This window comes from Adiantum capillus-veneris, chromosome 4 (assembly GCF_014529385.1).
Source record: "Adiantum capillus-veneris isolate H3 chromosome 4, ASM1452938v2, whole genome shotgun sequence".
NCBI classification, from domain to species: Eukaryota; Viridiplantae; Streptophyta; class Polypodiopsida; order Polypodiales; family Pteridaceae; genus Adiantum; species Adiantum capillus-veneris.
Window position 1 is genome coordinate 27365860 of NC_140934.1, and position 26479 is coordinate 27392338.

The 26479-nt window shown below is 45.6% G+C and overlaps 1 protein-coding gene across 4 annotated transcripts in view; it reads right to left on the reverse strand.

Annotated features, from left to right (window-relative positions):
* Window positions 1–2894: 2894 nt before the first annotated feature.
* The window catches only part of LOC147458904 (protein BONZAI 1-like), a 125071-nt gene continuing 101486 nt past the window's right edge, over window positions 2895–26479 (reverse strand). For all 4 annotated transcript variants that reach the window (XM_086510321.1, XM_086510319.1, XM_086510322.1 and 1 more), the window contains 2 exons: window positions 3588–3684; window positions 2895–3511 (listed from right to left, as the gene is read on the reverse strand). In XM_086510321.1, the coding sequence (XP_086366447.1) occupies window positions 3423–3511; window positions 3588–3684 (186 nt within the window). In that variant the 3' untranslated portion in view covers window positions 2895–3422. The remainder of the gene's footprint in view (window positions 3512–3587; window positions 3685–26479) is intronic.

Consider the following 26479-nt stretch of genomic DNA (forward strand, 5'->3'; position numbering starts at 1 on the left):
ATGAATTGCTTCATTATTTTTAGACATAATTGCCTTTTTTGCGAGATAGTTTGTGACGAATTACATGCTAAGCACTCGAAAACGGAAAGAATAAAGATTGAACAATCGAGCCAAAATAGATACAAGGAGAATTTCCACGAAATAGAGGGGTATTCGGTAATTTCTCCTTCTTTATAATATAAATACAACCAGCCAAAATAGATAAAGGTTATTTTGGGAATTTCACGAATTAATCATAATAATAGAAATAAAGAGTAAGTCGCTTTCTAGTTTCCTACGACGTTAAAACTCTCTTTTTCTTCTTCTTCTTCTCTCTCTCTCTCTCTCTCTCTCTCCCCCCCCCTTCCCCGCACACACGGCTCCGCTTCAGATGAAGCTTGGATTCTCCTTTGGCCCCCTTTGCGGCGACTCCAGAGCGACTGCACCCGTGGCTTTGCATTAGCGTAAATACTCTAAGAAAATTAACGCAATACAGGCTGCAACGCAAGGCAGTTCTCAACTCAAAACAGCAGCGCTAATTATGCTTGTGATAATGCACATAAAGCTTTGGGGGTCTTGAAGAAAAGTTGCGGTACCCAAGCAAAAAAAAAATCAACGTAAGTCTCAAAAAGTAACTCTATAAGCTCATGATGGACAAAGATGAAGATATAGCTAGCCCAATGAATAGGCTAAAGAGCATTGTCACCCAATTAACATACAGACATGAGGTTCTTCAAGATGACAAGGTTGATGTGCTTTTGTGCGCCTTATCCCCATCATTTGATTAGCTAGTTACCATACTTACAGAGAAGGACCGGCACTAGGCATCGATTCACTGTAGGAGGAAGAGAGGAAGCACAAGAGGGACACATACTCAAAGCGATCTCTAGTTCTATCTCCTTGTCATGCATCATTCTCCAATAATGTCAAGAAGAGCTACAAGCATGGGAACCTAGGACACTCCTTAAAGGATCATTACAAAAAAATGTTTTGTATGCATTGTGGCACCCTCCTAAATACTAATCAAAGAACCAATCTAGCAAGAGCACTAGATACAATTTAAAGAGAGCAACACATGATGCGCAGTTCAAAGAAAAAAAAGATAAGGAGCATGGAAGAATCAATCATGTTTACTTCACAATTAGCGCTACAATGATAGTGACATCTTCTGGACGATAGAGGATCCTCTTTCTTATGCTTTGGAGTCATTTTTGATAGCTAAAAAGGCTTGATCCTACCATGGTTTACTAACTGCACTATGTTGGGCATTGCAACCTCAACGGCATTAATAGCCTCTCGCTCAGTAACCTATGTGGCATTGAGTGTCTTCTCCATTTTGCATAGTCCAAAGCCTAAGGAGAGGATTGCAAGGTGTGGGCTATGACCTATACGCCTGATTGAGTATCCACACACACACACACACACACACACACACACACACACACACACACACACATATATATCTCCTTGAAACCTATGTGGTACCCCAACTACATCCCACTTGGCCATCTATAAAAGAGGCATATTGTACACACTCATTAAATACTGCAAGTTATGTTTCCACTACAAATGCCTCATTAGCATTTATACCCTAATCATAGCACTAGGTTGGTTTGAAAGAGAGGATTAGAGAAACATCAAAGACAAGGGCCAAGACAGACCCACCAGATGTTGGCGAGGAATTTTTAAGTCCTCATTAAGTTTAGTAAAGTTTAATGGAATCTAAATTTCAATTTGGTCTATGTGATGTAAGAGTTCTTCGATACAAAGCATAGTCTCCATTTACACATCACGAATATAACCATGCACAATAGATCCTCTGTCTTTCATGAATTCTATGTGCACTTATCATGTGAGACCCCTTACATATCCCAATTCACCGTTTATAAAAGAAGCCTTCTAGTACACTCATTGAATAATGCAAGTTATGTTTCAATTTTATTTCCATTATGAATGGCTCATTAGGATTTCCACTAGGGTGGCTTGAAAGAGAGGGTTGGAAGAAGTCAAAGACAATGCTGGCACAACAACCCTTCAAGATGAAGGCCACAAAGAGAATTACAAAGTGAAGGCATATCACCTTGGTGGCTAGGCGACCTGCAAGGAGGATTTTGTAAGTTCTCATTAACTTTACAATCATTTTATGGAATCCAAATTGTAGCTTATTTTTTGTAGGGTTTAATTATATACTGATAGAGATATTCTCTTAATACCATGGGGAATGCCTTCCTAGAAATCAATGGTTACTTAGGTTCTAATCCGATTTAGTCAACATTGTGTGCAATGTACTAGGGCTTTCTAGTGGGCTTAGTCCCTATTGACCTTTAGCTTAAGTATTATAAAGGGAGTTTACTAGTGTGATGAGCCTGGGGAGGGTACCAGTGTTCCATTACTAGGAGGCAACGACAAAGCCAAATTGGTGATACGGTACTAAGTGTAATCTCCATTTGCTCTGTCCATGCAAGGGGGATCCGTGAGTTCTTCCCCACAAATTAATCTTTTGTTTTGACGTATTTATCTTGCAAGAAATAAGGATCTTTCTCAATTACTAGTTCTTTGTTTAGGTTTATCTAGATGCATTATTGTTGTTGAGTAGCATAGAGTATAGAAATGATGAACATGTAACACAAAGCTGCACGCGCACACTACAACGTCCAATGTGTTGCTCTCACTCCATCTTCATTCCTCTCGTGTGCAGGTAGTTTACAATGTACAATTATCAACCACAACATAAAATATCTAATAGTCCCCTCAAGCTCACAATACACTTGGATATGATAGATTCTACAATGTACATTTAGCTAGTATCCCCCAATAATGTGTGCAATTATCAACAATAAAAGATATCTAACACTACCCCGGCAAGCTCACAACACACTTAGTGTTAGGCACCAACACCCAAGTTTAGCCATATAAACAGGTTGAAAGAGCCCCATGATGGACATTTCTACTGTTATGGATGTATCCAAAAAACCACAAGCGGTGCAATCATTTACATTTTAGAGCCAGCACACACTTTTGAGGAATTGTGTATGAAGCAAAGTTTTGGGAAGAATGCCACAAATGCTTGTACCAAACAACTAGTATACTTACTACATAGTTCAAACGAATTTTGTCTTATTGCAATTGAATGTGGTATCTTTTTAATTTCATCGGTAAGAGATGTCAAAAAAGAGGGAAAACTCCGAAAGCCTTGACAAAACTTTTGATCAAAAGGACTATATAATACACTTTCACCGTGATCTGAGTGGCTCACTTGGCTGGCGCGCCTTTGTCACAGAGGATCGTAATGCAAGAAGGCAGTAGGCTTTTCAACGTACACGCAGGATAACAAGAGCCAAAAGCGCCACTAGGTTCTCCCTGAAACCCTCAGCAAGTAGTAAATTTGATGAACAAGCCAGATAGTATATTGACCACCACAATTCAAACATCCCCTCATGCATTCATGTAGGAAGAAGATTTGACAAAGCCATGTACTCCAGAAATTGGGAGGGAAGTTCGGCGAGTAACATGTGAGAGATAGAAACAGCCCCTGCACATCCATAACAATCATGTCCACCACTAGAAAAAACATGTGTTCGACAAATTGACATCTCCGTGAAATTTACCTGTAGCATTTCGCAGTGGCACAAATTGCACAATATCTCTAACGGCTGCCCTGCTTCTATTGGATGTCTGCAGTCTGCCTCGGTCTGCATCAAGATGCTGCAAAACAAGCTCTCTCTCTCTCTCTAGAGTGCAGATGAGGATAGATTCTAGTAGTAGTAGTAGTAGTATTTTTGTTCTAGTGTTTTTGTACCCAGACATGGTATCAGATTCACTATTTTGTAACAGATTGGTCTCATAGGTCATTTTGGCCTTTTGAAGACGTTAATATAACATTTCATTTCATTTCTCTCTCTCTCTCAACCAAAAAAAGGGGGTCTATTAGCTGTGTGCATAAGAGACCTTTGGAGATTCTCAATGGCCTATCACCCAGAGAAAGTACAAAAGCGGGGTAACAATTTGTAGGCTATGTAAACATCAAGGTGACCTAAAAGACACTATACGATGAGCGTAAAATGAGCCACTGTGGGGGTGCATAATGCCACGTGGTGTGGGCATGATCCTGACAGAAAAGAACGGATGACCTTGCCCATGTATGAAGAAAGACGCATCGACGCTGCTCTGCTGCCTGGAGGAGCCGGCTGAAGAATCCCACTGACTGCGAAGAGTATGCAACAGCTAAATCCAAATGGCTGTCAAAATGGTGGACGTAGGGGAGGACTGTGAGCCCAGAATGTGAGCACATCGAGCCTTCCACATGGTGAAAAGCGTCATGCTGCATATCGTTGTGAAAATTGTCTCTCCCTGGCAGAAATCCAACTGATGACTTGCATCTAGGATCATCTGCAGAGTGCCTGGTCTATACCTAAGGGATTAAGCATGAAGACTAAACATGTCGACAAGTCCTCGAAAAAAGGTGTGACCCCGGAAATTGCAAAAGCCAGGCAACTGCCCCCCACGTCACAAACCCATTATGGATGCGCACACTGATCAACAAACAACAAACTGCCATGCACACTGGTTGCGCATGTGGACAGACCAGAAGCAGTGCCTCAAAGACACACGCTCTGAAGTACATTTCTCACAAGTCGGATCATGACCAGTTATTGCCGACCAAGTGCCAATAGGCAACCCTGCCTGTGCTATCATCCACATGAAAAACATACCCTGCGGCCGATCCGGGGTCCAGATGAATGACCAAAACTGTCGTTGGAAAGCTGGGAGGATACATTGATCTTGCCATACCTCTGACTGGCGTGGACGGTGAGGTCGATGCCGGTCTGCAAAAGAAGCCTCCTCCCAGGGGGAGACAATGTACTCAAAAAAGGATAGAGGGGCTCCATCATCACTCAACCAAGGACAGTATCACTCACCAGGATCCCAGAACTGAACAAGGGGCTTTCCCTGCCAAATCCACAGTCTCCAAAGTGGTGCCTCCTTAGCAATGAAAATAGTGTCAACACATCACCTCCTCTGGGAAGAGCCTACCACTCTAACAGGATGCCAATGGGCAGTCGACTGTTGATCAGATTGAACCTCACCCTGAAACTCCACTCTAATGTGACGTCCATGAAAGCTTGATGTCCCCTGCTGAGTAACAATTGGGTGTCCCAACTGAGGATGGAAGTACACCCGCCATCCTTGATAAGAAGGTAAAAGAGTTTGTCCCCCAAAAAAGGCATGCTAGTCAGGTGGAATAGCCTCATCAATCTCTCTGACATGGGCAACAACCCCTCCGGGGATCCCGTAGGTAGCTCCAATAATTTATGCCCCAACCAAGCAAGCATCTGACCAACGGTGTAAAGTGCATGCAGGCCCGTCATCCCATCTAGCCATTTCAAAGTGAGTCCTTTCGCCTAGCTGGTGGCCTTCTGAATCTGTCACATATGCAATCCAGACAAGTGGTTGCCTCGCTACCTCCTCGACACAAGGCGGCGGGTGTCAAATCAAAGCAAGAAGTAATTCCTTCCAAATCCACATCAAGCAGCGTATACATGGTGACAAATGGGATGTATCCAAGGGTGCATCTGTGAAGATGAACCTGACTCGGGCGGCAAACACCGGAAGTATTTAGAGATCCAAGACGAGGAGAGGTATGTGACAAAGCATGGTGCAAAAACTGTTTCCAAGGCTCCACCCTTGGAAACAATCCACGTATTATGAGCTGGGCAAGTAGTGCCTTGCTCTACATCTCTGAATCAATACTCCCCAATCCTCCCTCCTCTCTTGGCAAAATGAATGTGTCCCAATGGGCTCGTGGTCGCGTGTCAATAGAGCCATCTAGGCCACCCCACAGAAAGTTGTGTACAAGGCGCCTCAAACGTGCCATGATGACAGAGTGAAGAGTCATGCAAGATGTGGTAAACCAAACCATCGCAAGAAGAACCTGATTCACCACAAGGGCTCAGCCAGCCAAAGATAAATGCAAGGATAACCAATGGCAAAGTTTCTTCCCGATAGCTTGTAGTACGCGCGCAAACTACTGCTCGACTGACACATCAATGCCAACATGGAAACCCAAATATCTGCAAGTCTGCCCTTTAGGTGGCCAAGTGAAATGATCCTACGCACCCCACTCACAATCCTCATCCACTCCTACAAGAGAACCAAAAGATTACCACACGCCAAGCAAAAGGTAGCAAGAGCATCACGTAGACTGTCCAAGGTGGGTGTGTCATATCATACAAAGAGCATCGTGTCATCTGCATACTGTTGATCCAACAAATCTCGCAAGTCGGGAAAAGGCATAGTAAGACCTCTCAACTGCAGGGTTCTGTGGCGCAAGAAGAGAGACATGGCCTCAGCAAAAAACCGAAATAAGTAGGTTGCCAAGGGACAGCCCTGTCAGACCAAAAGAGACAAAGGAAAACACCGTCCAATGTGGCCTCTAATCGTGGCAACGCTGGAAGCAGTACGGTATAATGCAGATACACCTCTGATCCACTGCAATGGCAAACCCATCCTCTCAATAGTGCCCTGCAAGAAACCCCAATCTACTCTATCATAAGCCTTCTCGAAATAAAGAAACATGAACACTATAGGCTGATCTGTCTGATGGGCCCATTCGATTGCCTTGTGAAACCTGTCTATGAAGCATGGATGAGATATGGCATACAAGGTTTCAAACGCATACTAATCATGCGAGCAAAGATCTTATACACGGTAGACATGAGAGTGATCGGTCTTCACTGTCGGAGAGACGATGTATCTCTGCCTTTCGGCATAAGAGAAATAAGTCCTTAACACATAGATACGATGTGCACATGCAAGGGCCCAGTGGCTAAAGTCGATGAAAAAGTGCAGAAGACCCACTGCTAGCCCACCACACCCCTACAAATTAACATCGGCTCTCACACCGTTTCCATCAAAACGCCATACCCTGCTCCTTCATGTTCATAGCCGTTGTGCAACGTTCGCATGGCGGGAAGCTCACTGACTGAGCCTGCATTTTCTAAAAAGCGGCTTTCTTCTCTCGTATTTGTCTCTCTACCCGGGTATCTCTCTCTCTCTCTCTCTCTCTCTCTCTCTCTCTCTCTCTCTCTCTCTCTCTCTCTCTCTCTCTCTCTAAAACGGCGTGGATGTGCTCGAGATGAAGTGAATGTAGCGGCTGTGCAACCGCTTCTTCGTCGGAAATGCTACATGTGCTCACCACAAGAGGCAGGCATCACTCCTATGTCAAATATGTGTTGTTACCCTAAAAGCATAACGGGTCTGAGTGCATCCAAGATAAAGAAATGTATAGTCAACCCATCCTCTCAAGGACAAGAGGCACCATCTAGGCCAACCACTACGTCATGCATCTCCTGCATATAGAAGGGATCTAGTAACGGATGGCGCATAGCCTCTGTAACCACAGCCCGTACACGAGACAAAACCTCTTCTCTGGCCAAAAATATCATTAGTAAGCTGATCAACAATAAACAAATGCTCAAAATAATACGAAGCTATGTCAAGGACCTCATCAGGATCGGTATATAACCTGTCTGCAAAATCACATAAGGCTCCAATAGAAGTCCGTTGGGAACGTTCCCGGAAGTATCAAAAAATCCGTATTCATCCTATCCACTTTAAATATCCATGTTAAGACCGAAGCATGATAGGCGAATTCGGATTTCTCAGTCTAAATGTGACTAAGTGTCTCTCTGGTGTCAACCTCACGCTCACCTAGGAACTCGTCTCTTGGAAACTCCTCCAGTTGTCGGCGTATGCAACTCAAACGATCACATTCCCTACAAAACACACCTCATCGTCGCTTTGTAGTTGTCTGTCTGCAAGCCTCCAAAGACGCAGTGATGCATGTCACCAGATGGGACGCAGGATCATATACGAGCAATTAATGGCTTGAAAATAAACAGAACTTGACAGAGAGAGAGAAGGGAGAAGATTGACACAATGTTGGCAAAAAGAAGATGGATTGGTGCCCCCCCCCCCCCCCAACCCCCCCCTTCAGAGAATCATTATTATGGGGAGTAGGAGTATCTTTTTACAAGCACAAGAACTCAGACAACCCCTCCGTTCTAGATCTTAGACCTGATGGTTGTTTCCTTCCCTTTCAAAAACCTGAGAGGCTAGCTCTCAACTCAAATACCTTCACGTTTGTACTCAAAGAGCAAAAGCTCTGCAAACCGAGCATAGGTTGAAGCCTCCTTGCTCCTCCATGATGGAGTACCTGCAAAATCACAAACACAGTAGCAAAGAATGGAAGATTTTATGCACAACCATTACTTGTTGCTCCAAGCGTGGAAAACAACCTCCGTACGCAAACTTGTCACGAGCACTTGCGGTTCCATCGCGGCAGAGTCTCCTCACACTAGCGCTGGCACCAACTGCTGAGAGTGTGTCATAAAGTGATGACGTGGCGTGCCCAATTGGAAAGAACTGGCCGGAGGATAAGAAGAATTGAACTCAGAGAGTGTGGCCGAGGGGCTTAAACAAAACGGGTTAGGGTTTTAGTAAAAACCTAACCCTACACAGCTTATGGCACTGATTGAGGGGCCGAAAATCTAAAAAGTCAAAAGCTTGGACTCTGGGCTGAATTCTGTAAATCGCAATGGCTGCCACGTAGCATTGCTGTATGAATTTCCGCAATTTGCGCTGCTAATTTTGCACAAGGCTTTTGGGAGTGAATGCTTTTGGATCAGATGCTTTTGGGGCTTTGCTTTGGGCATGCTTCGTATGTTTATAAGTGCCCAGGCCCCAGAGAGCCACTTCTTAGAGATCATATGGACGCAGAGTCTCCAAGAGAGTTGGACCCTCGGGAGTTGTACATTTGCGAGGCAATAATAAAGAAATACCGAAAGGGTGCCAGCCTTTGGGACCAGTGCATCTAGGGAAGGAGCTCCGCTCTTTTGTATCAACTCTCCTCTTCTCTCTCTCGCTCTCTCTCTTCAAGTTCAATGATTTTGCAATTTTGTTCGTGTGTTGCTATTGACTTCTCGCTTGGAGTGTCCAAGCATGTCCAAACACTAAGAAACATCCTCCTTTTATCCAAAGCTTCTCAGGACCCATCTTCATTCATGTGCTTGCTTACTTACGCATAATTCATACCCAATTCAGATTTCCTCCTCAGAACAACAAAATATTCCCTATCCGATGCTCCTGTCACCCATCATGCGCCACATCAGGAAAATCCGTTACTCAATCTCTCCCACCGAACTTACGGAACAACTCCTTCACGAAGCTTAATGTCACCCATCATATGACATATCAAGGATATCAGTTCACGACGACTTTTATCAGTTCTTGTAGATCTATAGTTCCTAACCTAACAGTTCAAGTGCACACATTTAAATATCCTGATTCATTAAATAGAAATTACTCAAAAAGTAAGAAAATAGTCAATTTAGAAGCACCCGCTGCTGAATCCCACTAGCTATGTAGAGTGTGGATAATATCCACCGAAATGTCTGTGAGGATGTCCACAATAGAGGACGGTGCAGCATTGAGAACGTGACAACAACGCCATCACCAAATGTTCCACAATGTAATGACAACTAGTATGTAGAACACCTCATCTCGGGACCGAGGAGCATTATGCTAGGCATCCCCTCTCGGTGTCATGTTCAAGAAGGTATCGATGAGGTATCTGAGGCTGTCAACATAAAACCTAGATAAGTGGAAGCACCCTCAAAAAAAGAATGACTACCAAGACAATGCATCAACCATCAGATTGCTCTCCACATAAGAAGACCAAATTACGCCCCGGCTCAGGAAAGAAGTAATGCAAGAACTCTACAAACAAGAGATGATGTGAAGCATCCCCAAAGGCACTGGCTCGGAGTCCCTCCAATCCTACTTGTCCAACATATACATACAGGATCGAAGCCTGGCTGAGCACTCCATGAGCCAACTCGAAGACCACAATGAGTAAGCAACCAATGGAAATAAGGCATCCTCCGTGCCACTCGCAAAGCCCACAATGTAGACCAAAATTGATACATAAAAGCGTGTGATAAACCTGCTGCATGTAACCACTCTCTCTGTCATTTGGGCATCCAAGACTGCCTACACAGTGCACACAAGCAACGTGCGACCTATCCCAAGAGAATACTCAAAAAAGGTGACTGGAGCATGTCCCTCTAAAGCCGACGGCCACTGCCACTCACTAGGATCCCAATAGAGTTGAGATAAAGGACGACCCTCCCAAATCCAAAGCCTCCAAGAGGCAACGTCCTCTACGGAGAGATAAGGATTCATGCATCACTTTCTGCCACAAGAACCCAGGATTTTGATCGTCCTTCCTCATCAAAGTCAAAATGGATCCGTTTGTGTATCCTGCTCTCTAGCAATAATGAACGAAAGGAACTAATACGTGATAAGAAGGGATGTGCCAAACTCACCAAAGTAACCCCACCAACCCTCTTGCTGTGGAAGCGAAGTATCTCTTCTCATGACCTGGTTCCACAAGTCTCAAATGGCAGACTCCATCTCAATAATCCTAGGACAAATCCTTTTCCTGATATCATACCTCTCTGCCAAGATATCTACCGGCAACAATCGATCACAACACAAAGTGTTCATCGAGCTCGCTGGACCAGCATCCCAAATAACCCAATCAACGTGCAATCGTTGCCCTAGTTGTTGAGGTCTCTCTCCTGACTCTGAGTGGGGAGGGATGGTCACCAAAGAATTCCATACAAGAGACTGTCTCACAATCTCCTCTAGATCAAGGCGTACATCTGACAAAGCACTCTGTAAAGGAGCTCCAAATCTGTAACAATGAGCGCACGAAAGAGAGATAATCTTGATGCAAAGAAGCATCTCTAAACAAAAATTGTATCCATGCAGTCCATTTGTGCACATCTCTAACACCATGGGTAGGAGTAGGTGGAATGAAGTAACATCTTAAAAGGTTCATTGCCTGGGAAAAACCCCCTAACAATGAGCTTGGTAAGAAGAGCACGCTAGCAGGAGTGTCACGAGTGCTGTATGATCCCCCAATAAGGAAGTTTTGAATCAAGCGCCTCAATTGCGCCATAACTCCCTCATGCAACATCCATCATGGTGCAATATACCAAGCAGAGGCCAATAACACTTGATTGGCCACCAATACTCGACAAGCTAAAGAAAGATGCTGCAAGGACCAGTAACAAAGCTTCCTACGTATCGACTACATAGTAGGTGCAAACTACTGGTCCAAAGTCACATCCGGACCTACCTAAAACCCCAAGTATCTACAAGACTGACCAGGTCTCAACCAAGTAAAACCATCCATCGTACCCTAGGTCCGCATGTCATCAACCCCCACAAGAATGCCAAAAGACTTGTGCCAGTTGATGTGTGCACCATTGGCCAAACAATATACATCCATAGAGTGATGAGTCGCATCCAAAACATCCGGGGCATAGCGTAAAAACAATAGTGTCATCAGTATCGTCCTGATCGACCAAATCTGGCTCATGCTCAATGGGCATGAGTAGACCTCTGATACCTGGTTGTTGTGCTCTGATGAAATCTGACATAGTCTCCGCCACAAATGAATACAAGTAAGCTGCCAACCGCCAACCTTGCCTGACTGAACGAGAAAGCTCAAACGAGCGTCTAACAAATCCTCCAATGGTCACTGCACTAGAACCTAATCTATATAGAGCTGAGACTCCTCTAATCCAAGCATCTCGAAAACCTATGCGAAGAAGGGATCCCTCAAGAAAACTCCAATCAACTCTCTCTCTCTCTCTCTCTCTCTCTCTCTCTCTCTCTCTCTCTCTCTCTCTCTCTCTCTGGCAAGACATGGAGAGACCACTTATCTCCAGGATCTCCACGATGATCAAGGCTAAGGCCTCGGTTCGCCATGCAATCGTCCAAGCAAAGCTCGCTGCCCCTCCTCTAGTGGTGGAGGCTCTTACGAGATGAGTGGCATTCATACATAGCATTAGGGAGCTCCCATGAGATCGTTATGCTTGGTTGGCTCTAGAGTCCTCACGGCACTCGAGAGCACAGAGAGATACATCATGCTGGTTTGAGGTACATGGTTTCTCTATGGATAGGCCTCTATGGATAGGCTCCCCCCTTTCAATATTCTCTCTCTCTCTCTCTCTCTCTCTCTCTCTCTCTCTCTCTCTCTCCCCTCAGCCCCCCCATTGTCATGTACAACAAACCTTAGCTCCCAACCCTCACGCTGGCACCCCATCCCCTATCTGCAGATTACATATTTGGGGAGAAATTTAGAATTACATGAGAATTTGCAGTGAGTTTTTTGAGATTTTTTGAGGGAAATTCAGAATTGCAAGAGTGACTACAGTGAAAAATCTGTGGGAAATCCAGAATTGCAAGAACACTTCAGAGTGCAAAAGCATTGCAGGAAGCATTTCAAAAGCACTTAGAATTGCAGAGACTATGTCTAGGTGTGGAATAGACATGTATGCTTGATGTGGGAACACCTATGTGCAAGAAACATGTATGCATAACGTGGAAACACCCATATCCATAGTGTTCTCTCTCTCTCTCAAGAACTTTCTCCCTCTCCCTCTCCTTTTGCGGTTCTCCAACATGAGGAAGCAACATGGCAAGGACGATCCTTTGGAGGATGCCATTCAAAAATGAAAAGAAGAAATGTGCGAGACCATTAGAAAGATCAACCGCAACCTCTTGGGCACAATAAATATACTCAAAGAACGTGCGTCGGCCCAGGAAAGCAAGATGAACACACTTGAGGATCGTGTGACGGCCCAAGATCAGGAGATTGTATTACTCAAGAAGGAGCCTGCAGAGTTGCAATCACGTAACACACTTAAAGAGAGAGAGTTTCAACCCTCAGTAGTTGAAGAACTCAACACGATTAAAGAACAACTGCGGGCCATCAAAGGAGGTGAGGAGCAACACAAGGAAATGACGACTTTGTGGGTGGATGTTATTACAAAAACTGAACAAAAAGCGGACGAGGCTGAGAAATGGATCGAGATCGCCAAGAAAGGAAAAGGCAAGGAAACGACCCCCACACTCACCATCATTAACCTGACACTAGAGGAGGAGCAAAGGAGGCGTGTGTGTGCCTTACACATGGGGATTTGTGGCCTCAAAGACCGAGATAATGTTGATGAAGAGGTAAAAGAACTCATGACTATGATGGGGATTAATGAGCCGATGCATACGAGGGCCTGGAGAGTAGGCAATAAGAAAAGTGGAAGCAAGGGGGAAACCTCAAAGGAAAGGGCACGTATCCTTCGTTTCCCCTCCATGGAAGCGAAAAAAGACTTTTTGAAGAAGAGACCAACTCTTAAGAAGACGGGCATCTTTCTTGGAGATGACGTCAAGATCTAACAGATTGCTCATATGCAGGAGGTAATGCCGGATATTAGAGCAGCAAGGGAAAAAGGTAAGATTGCTTTTTACTGAGATGGAAGGGTGGCAATATTGGAGCGACGCTCGCATGACGGTGTGAGACCTATGGGACCACACTAAAGATGGAAGCATGGAATTGTAATGGGTCACTTCGCCTTGATGTAGGGACATTTGAGGACAGCTTTACGAGGATAGACATCGTCTTTTACTCAAAGACACACCAAGCAGACAGCCTGTCACATGTGACTGGATATAGGTGGGAGACAGCTTGTCGAGCAGAGACGAGATCAAAGCACAGGTACAGATGTAACAGACTTGGACACTCCAAGTCAAGAATCAATCGCGAATGCACAAAATAACCACTTCAAAACAATTCACAGATCACAATAGATTTGCACTGGCCCGGCGGAGTTCCGTGCCTAGAGATATTGGCCCCAAAGACTGGCGCCCGTTTCAGTATTTCTTTTTGTATTAATCAATTCAAAGTACAAGAGAGCGGTTAGGGTTTCACTCTCAGACTCTGCGTCCAAATGCTCTGAGAAGTGAGGCCCTCACCACTAATTTAAACATTACAAGGGATGCCCAAAAGCGGAGCTCCAAAAGCTTGAAAGAAAAAGCAGATTCTCTCTCTCTCTCTCAATGAGAGTCAGTAAAAAGCAAGTTCTCTTTTTCTCTCTCTTTCTCCCAAATCATAGCAAAAAGCTGAGATTTGCGTCGCTAAAAATTTTCAGAAAAAATAAATAATTATTTTATTTTTTTATTACCTCCGTGATTTTCGAAAATTAGGGTTTGCAAGAATTTAGGATTTCTGGCAAAAATTAGGGTTTCTGTTGTCCGTAGCCACGTCATCACTTTGTGACATACCCCCCTCTTGAAAGCATTGTAATCGACCGTGATTACGCCTACAAATTGACAAAAGCCATAAACCGTCTTAGCAGATACTGACTGTTAGTACCTACGTACTAGGAACACACATCTACCACATGTACAAAATCGACAGTCACATCACACGACATCTAAGGACATCACCAAACATCACAGGACATCACATGACATTCAACATTCATTCGGATCTTAGAGCATGATTTATCAACAATGTAGCTAGCAATCACATCTAGGTCCAATCGGGACCTCATCGATGTCCGATTGACTAACCCCTATTGCAACCATGTCTATTCAAGATCAAGTAGACCAAAATGCTACAGTCATTTCGTCTATCAGTTCCTGCACTCAAAAGAAGTGAAGAAACTAATCAGTATCATTATCAGGAATTCCATTTCATAAAGTCATCCAGCAGAATACTGTCAGCTATCAGTATCCCTGAAACTCAAAGAGACATCAGTGACTTTAGTATCAAAATCGAGGCATCTATTGACAAGGGAGCGGAGTGACTCCCCTCTTGTGCATCCCACTGCACCAGATCTCCGGCCAAGCTGAATTCTGGGTTCTGTTTAGAGTAGACTATGCTAAACCAAAACATCGAGGTAAAGTTTCACAATCCGAGGAGTATCTGCTAGGTCCTCCTCCTCCATCCACTTCGCATCAAATGCAGGAAAGTTCTTGAACTTAACCAAGAACCGCCTTTGGACTTTACCTTTCTTCGTATCGTTATGTGCCAAAATCTGTTCAGGAACAAGGATCTCCTCGTTTTCTTCCACTTCGGGTTGCTCATTAGGCCCCCCATCATCAGGCACATCACCCTTAACAGGTTTCAAGAGACTCGCATGCAATGCATTGTGAATCCTCCAAGTATCTGTCAGTTTCAATCTGAAGGAGACATCATTTATCTTGTCAGTGATCTGGAAAGGTCCGTAGTATCGCATACTAAGCTTTGGAAAAAGCCTCTCCTTTCCCTTTTTCTTTCATAGGCGTACCTTCTCAAAACGTAAGAGCACCAAATCATCCTCCTTCAATTTCAAGTCGTGACGATGGCGATCCGCTGCCTTTTTCTGTCGTTCTTCAGACTCCTGCAAAGTTTCGCGAACCTTGGCAAAAGCCGTATCCAAATCTCGCGAATATTCATCCGCTTCAAATATCTAATCTTCCGTGCTTAGGAAGGATGGAACCTTCTCAACACTTTCAACAATCTCACATGGCGTCTTCCCCGTCAAAGAGTGTATCGTGTTATTGTAGGCAAATTCCACCAAAGGTAAGTTCTTTTCCCATTGAGTCTTCTGATCCGAGATACAAGACTTCAATAAATCTAAAATCACTGAATTTGCAATCTCAAATTGCCCATCAGTCTGCAAGTGGAATGATGACGAGAACTGCAACTGCGTGCCAATGTTCTCCCAGATCGCCTTCCAAAACAAACTCATAAATCTAGGGTCTTTGTCGGACACAATCGTCTCAGACATGCCATGTAATCGGAAAATCATCGTGATCATTCTGTGTTCTCGGGAGATCAAAAATGAAATCCATTTCAATACTTTTCCAGGGGCGGGTGGGTATGGGTAAAGGCTTTAACAATCCTTGTGCCTTATGCCTGTCAAAATTGACCTTCTGGCATACTAAGCAACTGCACACAAACTCTTCCACATCCTTTTTGAGTCTCTGCCAAAAAAAAGTATCTCTCTACCCGTTCATGGTGCTAGCAATGCCGCGGTGACCCATAAAAGGTGGACAATGGCATTCAGTCATAACCTTTTCCCGCAACGGCTGTGTAATGCACAGCATAGTCTTTCTCATCGAGTAGCCTTTCTGAAGGGAGTATCCAGCTACTCTCTCCCCATCCCGTATCCGTGTGAAAATATCTGCAAAATTTGTATCTGTGGCATACTGATTGACCATATCCTCGAAGCTCCTATGATGTATCGCGAAAATAGCCAGAACCAACGGCTTCACATTCTTCTGTACCTGCACATGGACAATCTGGTAGTGAAATTGTGACAAGATGTTCATCCACCGCATCTGCTTTTCCAAAAGCTGCTTCTGTGGCAAGAAGTAGCGCAAACTCTGATGGTCTGTAAAGACAGTAAAATCCGCTCCGAGTAGGTAATGCCGCCACTGAGTAAGAGCATGGATAACCACCAAAAGCTCTTTCTCATAAATCTATGCTGTCATCTCAGACCTAGAGAACAATCGGCTCTCATAAGCAATGACATGGCCTTCTTGCATCAAGACCGCACCCAGACTCCGACCGTAAGCATCACAAAATACTTCAAATGACTTCTGCAAGTCCAACAAAGTCAAATCTGGTCCTGTAGTCAATTTCTCTTTCAATGTCTGAAAGGCAGTCACCTCTGTGGATCCCCGCGAGAAAGGGACTTCTTTCTGTATCAAGATATGCAAAGGGGAAGCAAACTCTGCAAACTTTCGAATGAACCGTCTGTAGTACGAACACAGTCCCAAGAAGCTTTCAACTCCATGGACATTCTTCAAATCGGGCCAATCACGGATAGTGTCTATCTTGGCCGGATCCATTTGCACTCCTGTTGCTGAGACAAAGTGTCCCAAAAAAAATGTATCTTTAAAGCATATGATCTCTGTGTTCTGCTTCATTCTTGGAGAAAACAATGATATCATCAAAGAAAGTGCCAACAAATAGCCCGTACTCTTGAAAAATCCTATCCATCATCCGGTTAAATGTCGCAGGAGCATTGGTTAAGCCAAAAGGCATCACCAAAAACTCAAATAACCCAAAAGTCGTCCGAACGGCTATCTTGTAGACGTCTCCCGGCGCGATTCGGATCTGATGATATCCACTCTTCAAGTCGAGTATATTATCGATCCTAGGAATCGAAAATCTGTTCTTGATGGTGATTTCGTTGAGAGCGCTATAATCGATACACATTCTCTAAGATCCGTCTTTCTTCAAATCCAACAACAGTGGAGAGCAGTATGATAAAGTACCAGGCTGGACAAGACCCTTTTCCAAGGGGTCTTTCACTTGGTTCATAATCTTTTCAATCTGTACTCGGCTCACACGGTAAGGTGGCCGGTTCGGTGACGTGCTTCAAGGTATCAGGTCAATGGTCTGATCTTCAGGCTCTCTGAAAAGCAATCGGCATGAGTGTGGAGAAAAATCTTGGCGTTCTTTTGATCAGGTCAAAACATATTCAACCTTTATCCATCGTTCAGTTCTCTCCCAAAAGAATGAGTAAAGAAACTGAAGTTCATCAAGTACAATCTCTGAGCCCTTCATTTGTCAAAGTCGCTTTCTCGGCCCGGTAGTCAACAACGGCGTAGTTCTGGTGGTACCCAGGGATCCTGAGTAGAACATCACTCGCGTGCCCTGAACACCCCTGTCATTGCAAACGAAGTTTGCCAATGCTCCGTGTAATGGCAACGTCCCATCCGGATGCCAGTCGAACTACCTCCGCCTGTGGCGTCAGTCTGTCGGGCGTAATTCCAAATCGAGCCGCCAGTTCCAAGTGAAAAGAAGTTGGCCTTGGTTCCTTCAAAAGAGCTTCCTGATCCTTCACTTTGTCCCAAAAGCGGCAAAGTTTGTACTTTCATTCATTAGATTCGGTGCAGGTCCCACGCCATGTGGTACCAGTTCCGCTTTTCTATCTGCCTTTTCTGCCACGTTCCTCGGCTGCTCTCGAACTCTTAGGTCTGTCCTCGTCTTTATCATTCTGTTCTTTCTATGCCTTTTCAGGGCACTTCGCGGAGATATGTCCATGTTCCCCGCATCCAAAGCACTTCCCCTCTCTGATGAAGCAAGCTCTCTCCTCAGGAGTAAGCTTGGGTCGTGCATCCTTTTTCTCTGGGTTGCTCTTTTTCTTTCTACTTTCATTCCCAGAAGTCTGTTCGGCTCGTTGTGTCATGGCCTCATCTGTGGGGTAGGTCAGACTGCCAGACTGAATGGCAAAGCCCCGCTTCGCATGACTCATCAACTCCTGAATAGAAGCTGACTTCTGTTCCAAGCAGTGATCTCGGATCTCTGTAGGTAGACCCAAGGTAAATCGCTCAATTTGTTCTCTGAACGAGATCTTCTTGAATGAAGAGGCGGGTAGAAAAGAGCTCCAGAATCTTTCACAATAAGCATTGATTGTATCTTTCTTGGTCATCCGAAGATGGTTCCAAGCAGCTCGTACATCTCATTCATATTCTTGCGTCAACCAACAAGAAATAAAAAGCTTCTTAAATTTCAACCATTTAATTGGCGCAGTCTTGTTTAAAAGAAGAGTGGACCACCAAGTACGAGCATTCCCCTTAAAGTAAGAGGTAGCTCTCCGAATCTTGGAGTGCTCTGAATAGCGTCCTTCCACGAAAGCGATGTCAAACTGTTGTATAAAAGACAAAGCCTTCGAAGCATCTGAGTATCTTGAAAAAGTATCAAACTTGATCAAGTGGCCACCTTCCTTAAACTCTTGGACTTTCTTGCTTTTATCTTCGAGAAAGTCATACTGGTTGGCTTTGTAAAAATTCTTCTTGTACGCATAAAAGTTTCCGTCATCGGAATCTTAGATGTCTGTAGACGAGTCCTCAGTAGAACTGTCAGTCTCTAGACGAGATTTAGCCTTCTTTGCCTTTCTCTTGCCCTTTTCGAAGCGTTGCTTCTTGCTTCAACCCCCCCCCCCCGCCCCAATTAACAAGTTCAAAAGAGCAAAGAAGAAATGATCGAAACCATTAACAAGATCAACCACAACTTATTGGGCACAATAAAAATGCTCGACGAACGCATGTTGGCCCAAGAAAGCAAGATAACTACACTGGGAGATCGTGTGACGGTCCAAGACGAAGAGATTGAATCACTTAAGGGGGAGCTCGCTGAGGCACGATCACGAAATACACTTGAAGAAGGAGAATTGTAACCTTCAGTAATAGAAGAGCTCAACATGATCAAAGAGCAAGTGCGAGCCATCAAAGAGGGGGAAGAACAGCACAAAGAAATGAAGACCTCTTGGGTGGACGTTATTACAAAGACTCAACAGAAGGCAGATGAGGCCGAAAAATGGATTGAGGTTGCCAAGAAAGGGAAAAGCAACGAAACAACAACGTCCACACCCACCATAATTAACCTGACACTAGAAGAGGAGCAAAGAAGGCGTGTGCGCTCTCTACATGTGAGAATTTACAGCCTTAAAGACAAAGATAATGTGGATGAAGACGTAAAAGAACTCATGGCTTTGATGGGGGTTCATGAGCCGATGCACTCAAGAACTTGGAGACTGGGCAACAAGAAAAATGGGAGCAAGGGGGAAACCTCGAAAGAAAGGGCACTCATCCTTCGTTTTTCGAAAGGACTTTGTGAAGAAGAGACCAACTCTTAAGAAAACAGGCATCTTTCTCGGGGATGATCTTACCCTCTCACAGATCGCTCATATGTTGGAGGTAATGCCAGAGATTAGAGCGGCAAGGAAAAAAGGTAAGATTGCTTTTTACCGAGATGGAAGAGTGGTGATATTGGAGCCACACTCCACATGATGGTGTGAGACCTATGGGACCACAGTCAAAATTGCTACCTGGAATTGTAATGGATCTATGTGTCTTGATGTGGGTGCTTTTAAGGAAAGTTTTAGTGGGAGAGACATCTTCTACTCTAAGACACATCAGGCCCCTGGGCAATCTATGCCTCACATTAGTGGATACAGATGGGAGACCGCCTGTAGACAAATGACACAATTAGAGCACAGATGGCGGGGCTCAGGATGAGTGGCAGTGTTATTCAGGGAGGAGTTGCAGCCATTGATACATATAGCTCGCACGGATGAGCAAGCTAGGTACATGTGGGTGAGATTGAGAGCAGAGACAAACAGATATCTTTACATTGCTATTTGCTACTTTCCCCCGAGTGTGTCAGTGTATGCACCACCCAGAGGACAATCCCCCTTTTTCTATTTCGGATGATGACATCTGGGAGTTCTCTAGAGATAGTGACATCATCATTCTAGGGGACTTCAATGCTAGGATTGCCCATCATCAAACAGTTTTTTATGATACTTCAGAGGAGATGCTGAGAGAGCTGGATGTTGCAGAGACGGGCCTATCCAAACTATCACAGGATGGGGAACATACTAAGTATGGACGACAATTGATAGACATGGGGACTCCACATATATTGGTCATCTTGAATGGCCTATAGAGATTTCCCGATGCGGTGGGTTTTACATGCTTTCCACACAGACATGGAGCCAGCACAAAGGATTATGTCATGGCACAGCCGAGTTTCATCTCTAGTATCCAGGATCTCACGATTGGACCCAGACCTGTTGGTGTGGCACTGGATCATGCTCTTGTGTCGTTGACCATCTCTTTCTAGTTTAGCGTAGCACACAGGCCACAAGCAGCATCCCCTACTTGCTACACCTTCACGCGGGAGACAGATTGTGTATACATAGAAGGGATCTACAGACGCCTTTGTTCAGAAGAGCCAGGGCGCGACCTCTGGAGGAGCTTACTACCATATTGATACATACATTACATGATGCAGCAACCAGGGTTACCGGGGAACGCCCCCTAGCCCCCGTTTCGGCGTTCCGGGGGGCAGTTCCCTTCCCGAACGTTCCGAAACGTCCCGGAACGTCTGACGTTCCGAGTGGCCAGTGCAAACCGGAACGGCCGTTCCGGAACGCCTCAGAAACGTTCCGGAATGCCCCTGGAACGGCCAACGGCTACAAACAAATTTGGCAAAAATTGAAAAAATTGAAGTAAATGTTTGGGCTTCTTTTTGAAGTGTGCAAGGCCTCAAGGACTCATAAAATGCACCCCCCTCCCCCTTTCTCTCCACAAGCTAATCCTCAAGGCTCAAGCTCTCTCCCTCTCACACTCTCAAGATCTCTCTCTCTCTCAAGGCTCAAGGCTTTAAGCCTTCAAGCTCTCTTCCTCTCCCTCCCACTCTCTCAAATCTCTACCTCTCCCTCTCACTCTCTCGAGTCTCTCCCTCTCACTCACTCTCTCGAGTCTCTCCCTCTCACTCTCTCGAGTCTCTCTCTCTCTCTCTCTCTCTCTCTCTCTCTCTCTCTCTCTCTCTCTCTCTCTCTCTCATCATCTAGTCATAGCAAGGTTGAATGGTCTTCAAAACGAGTTTTTTGTGAGTATTAGAGTCAAAGCACTCTAATACTCCTTGTATTTGAACACAAGGAGCTAAAAAATGCACTATTTGGGTGTTTTTTATACCTCCCGTTCCGCGCCGTTCCCATTCCGGACCCCTAGCCGTTCCCCCGTTCCGCGGGGATCTCGTCGCCGTTCCCGTTCCACGTTCCGGGTAACTATGGCAGCAACAGAGGCATACCCACACACCTAGCCTGAGCAGAGACGCCGTTCTGGGAGCATGCCCCAGAACAGCTGGTATGATGAGGAATGCCACGAGACTAAAGCTAGACTTCAGAGGGAGGTGCTTTTGGGGGACATCATTCACAGACAGTCACAGATCAACTTCCGGCGCCTAGTGCGGCGGAAGAAGAGGGCATTTTTGGCTTGCCTAGAGGAGGACCTATACCAGCTATTCTTGAGTCAGGACTCACATGAGGCATGGCAGCTCTTTCATGAGCAGACCCCCCCTCCCCTGCCATTACCTCTCCAGAGGCCTGGGGCCAGTACGCGTCATCTCTGTACACAGTTCTTGGACAACCGCACCTTCCCGACCCCCTCGCTCCATGCCCCCACACATGTGCTTTTTTCACCACTGAGATGGTGAGGAAGGCCATTGACAGGATGAGGACTGGGAGAGCATATGATCATAATGGCTTAGTGGCTGAGCACTTCATGCATGCCAAAGATCTACTAGCGAGCTTCTAGCAGTTATGTTTAACCATGCCATGTGTGAGGGCTTACCTGATACTTGGAGCCTATCTACTATTGTACCTATCTTCAAGTCAGGAGACCCTATGGAGCCTGGGAATTATCGCACTATCATGATCGGACACACATTGGCACGGTTGTATGCATCCATTCTTGAGCAGCAGCTGAGCAAATGGGCAGAGAGAGAGAGGATACGCGCAGCCGCGCAGGCAGGGTTCAGGAGAGGTTTTTCTACTCTTGACCATATCTTGACACTCAGAGCCATCATTGAGGAGGGCATATCACATGGGAGACGGATCTATTGTAGCTTTTGACACAGTACCCAGAGCTAGATTGATGGGCAGATAACAGGAGATGGGAGTACCCACAGAGCTCATTTGGGGGGTCATGGCATTATACAAGTTAGTAGTGGGGAATGTACGCACCTCAGAGGGCCTATCTACAGCGGTTCACTCCACTATTGGGGTGAAGCAAGGTTGCCCGCTCTCTCCTACTCTATTTGGTATGTATGTGGATGAGGTTTCTAACTACATTGAGAGAGATGGTGAAAGAGGTGCACAACTCTGAGCTGGCACGGACATGGATTTCACTATTGTTATATGCTGATGATATTGTGTTGATTTCCGACTCTCCGGAGAGGATGCCATGTCACTAGGATGCTTTGCATAGGTTCGCCCATGAAAGTGGTTTGTCTGTCAACCTTGGTAAAACCAAGGTCATGGTATTTAATACCACCCCATAGTGGATCAGGAGGTCAGTGCCCGCATTCACATACGGCCAAGAGATGGTGGAGTATACAGATGCTTACACTTACCTTGGAGTGGTTTTCAGTGGACCAATATTTTCATTGAGGAGAGCAGCAGAGACTAGACTGATCAGAGCCCATGCAACATTGGGTAGATTGGAGAGGATGTGTTCATATGTTCAGTCTTAGGAGCCTCGGATGAAGCTCAGGCTCTTTGACACTTTGGTGGCTTCTGCATTGCTCTATGGAGCTGAGATTTGGGGACCTTCATTGGACCATCACGGGAGGACAGATCGCACTAATGGATGGGGGGACATGGTGAGGTTTTATACTGGATTGGTATTGGTGCTAGTCTCTATGATCCCGCGGCTCATTAGAGCCAAGGCTTCAGTACCACATGTCATTATCCGGGTAGAGCTAGCTAAGGCTTCAATACCACATGTCATTATCCGGGTAGAGCTAGCTAAGGCTTCAGTACCACATGTCATTATCCGTGGAGGCACTCACCAAATATGTCTCCTTCATATACCGCATGTGGGAACTTCCCAGAGACAAATATGCTCGCCTTGCAATTGAGTCCTCTCGACAGTTACCCATGCAGGGAGATACAACATGCTGGTATGGGGAGATGACATCATGGCTTCAGGCACATGGGTTTAGCATAGACAGATTGCCCCCCTTCTAGTACTCCCTAGATGCACCCTCTCTGACTCTTACACAGTTTGAGATCACCGGGCTCATCCGCTAGGACCTAACTCGTCTAGACACCAGGAGCACATGGATACAGCAAGCACACGAAGATGGCTTTCCACAGAGAGCATCTTCTCCAGCTTACGGAGGATGGTTCTGTGATGAGGCCCGGATACATGGACACCCACTTGTCTCATGGGATACGATGTGCTATTGGCCAGATACGCACATCTTCACACCAGTTGAGGATCGAGAGTGGGAGATACAGTGGAGTACCGACAGCGGCCAAGACATGCCTCCACCACATTGTAACTTTCTGGTCTTGTAGGTCACTTTGGCCTTTTGAAGACGTTAATATACATTTCATTCATCTCTCTCTCTCTCTCTCTCTCTCTCTCTCTCTCTCTCTCTCTCTCTCTCTCTCTCTCTCTCTCTCTCTCTCTCTCTCTCTCTCTCTCTCTCTCTCTCTCCTCTCTCTCTCTCTCTCTCTCTCTCTCTCTCTCTCAAGAGTCATGGGTTACGAGGATCAGAGATGCCTGGGTTTGTTCTTGCTCGAGCTACGCAGACACAGAGATAGCCTCATGAGTGACGAGGCTAGCCAATCTCAAAGACGGATCACAGACTTCTTCAGAGCAGACACAGGACAGCCACAAGAGCCACTCCCACAGCAGAGCTCCCTCTCGTCTCACTTCAGAGGCACACTGATCGACCGAGCGACTGAGCTGGGGAAATCCAGGCGCCCACGACTGCGGAGGACCACACAGCATCGACGGAGGCTACGTCAGAAGATTCGGAGCACTCAGGCCAGGCATGCACGACGCCCGGTCAGACTACTAACCATGGAGGAGATTGATGAGATCCGCCAACGACCGATGCTAGATCTCCTCTGATTCAGTTGTCCCAACAAGCCGCCCATTTTGCTTTTGCTTAGTTCACATCGACCAGTCTAGGACCCCAGAGTATATATCTTTGTTTTGTATTGTTGTTATTTTGTTACTCTGACTTTGTATCAGATCCACCACATTGTAACTTTCTGGTCTCATAGGTCACTTTGGCCTTTTGAAGACGTTAATGTAACATTTCATTTCATCTCTCTCTCTCTCTCTCTCTCTCTCTCTCTCTCTCTCTCTCTCTCTCTCTCTCTCTCTCTCTCTCTCTCTCTCTCTCTCTCTCTCTCTCTCTCTCTCTCTCTCTCTCTCTCTCTCTCACACACACACACACACAAATGGACTATCTAGATTATCACAGGATGAGGAGCACACTGAGTATGGCAAATACTTGATCGATACGGGGATTGCACATGGATTGGCCATTTTGAAAGGCCTATAGAGATTCCCTGCATCAGGTGGTTTTACATGCTTTCCACATCGGCATGGCGCTAGTACAGTGGATTATGTTATGGCTCCGCCAGGACTCATTCCTTCCTTTCAGGATTTCATGGTGGGAACTAGGCTAGTTGGGGTAGCAGTGGATCATGCTACCTTGTCTTTCACTCTATCATTCCAGTTCAACACAACTCCATTGGGAGAGGCCTCCATACGTAATCGGTATACCTTCAAAGGGAGACGGATCCCGTGTACACTGATGAGATATATAGGCAGCTATGCACTCAGGAGCCAGGACGACCACTAGATGAGTTCACCCAAATTCTGACAGAGACGCTCCATGATGCAGAATCAAAGGCATATCCCCGCAGCCAGCCTACACGCAGACGATCTGGGAGCATGCCTCAAAACAGTTGGTATGATGAGGAGTGTAGAGAGAGGAGGATCATATTACAGAGAGAGGTGCTCATGGGTACTACTACACATAGACAGTCACGGATTATCTTTTGCTGCCTAGTGCGACGAAAGAAGAGGGCTTACCTATCTCAATTAGAGCGTGATCTGTACCAGTTGTTTATGAGTCACGACTCTAGTGAGGCATGGAGGCTTTTCAATGAGCACTCTCCACCGCCAACCATCACTTCCACAGAGACATGGGGGGAGTATGCTACATCTCTCTATACAGCATCGGGGCAGCCACCTTTGCCTGACCCTCCAGAGGCATGCCCAAGAAAATGTACTTTCTTTACTGCTACGAGGGTAAGGAAAGCCATTGACAAGATGAACACAGGAAGAGTACAGGAACATGATGGTCTGGTAGCAGAGCACTTTATCCATGCCCGAGATATGCTTGCAGAGCCTCTTGCTATGATGTTTAATAAAGCCATGTACGAGGGTTTCCCTGAGACTTGGAGTATGTCACTATTGTGCCTATCTTCAAGTCGGGAGATCCTATGCTTCCGGGGAATTACCGAACCATCATGGTTGGTCACACTCTGTCTAGGCTATATGCATCAATTCTTGAGCATGAGTTGAGTGGATGGGCAGAGACTGAGGGCAAGGCAGCAGGACAGACAGGGTTCAGGAGAGGTTTCTCCACTCTTGACCAGATTTTGACACTCAGAGCCATTATTGAGGAGGGTAGAAACCATGGCAGAAGGATATATTGTAGCTTTGTGGATTTCCGCAAAGCCTTTGATACAGTGCCACGAGCCAGACTCATACGCAGATTGCAAGACATGGGGGTGCCCACAGACCTGATCTGGGGGATCTTAGCTTTATACAGGACAGTGGTAGGACAGGTACGCACTTCTCAAGGCATGTTCGACATGATTCACTCCACCATTGGGGTGAAGCAGGGTTGTCCCCTATCTCCAACTCTCTTTGGGGTATGTGTAGATGAGTTTTCAGATTATGTACAGGCAGAGGGTGATAGAGGTGCTCAGCTTGCGGGACATGGATTCCGTTGCTATTATATGTTGACGATATTGTGCTGACCTCGGATTCTCCAGAGGGCATGCAGCGTCATTTGGATGCATTGCATGCATTTGCACTGGACAGTGGATTGTTTGTGAACCTTGGTAAGACCAAGGTAATGGTGTTTAACACCACGGCGCAATGGGCAAGGAGGTCCGCCCCCACTTTTACAAATGGTCGAGAGACTGAGGAGTATGCAAATACATACACTTATCTTGGGGCGGTTTTCAGTGGCCCGGTATTTTCCCTG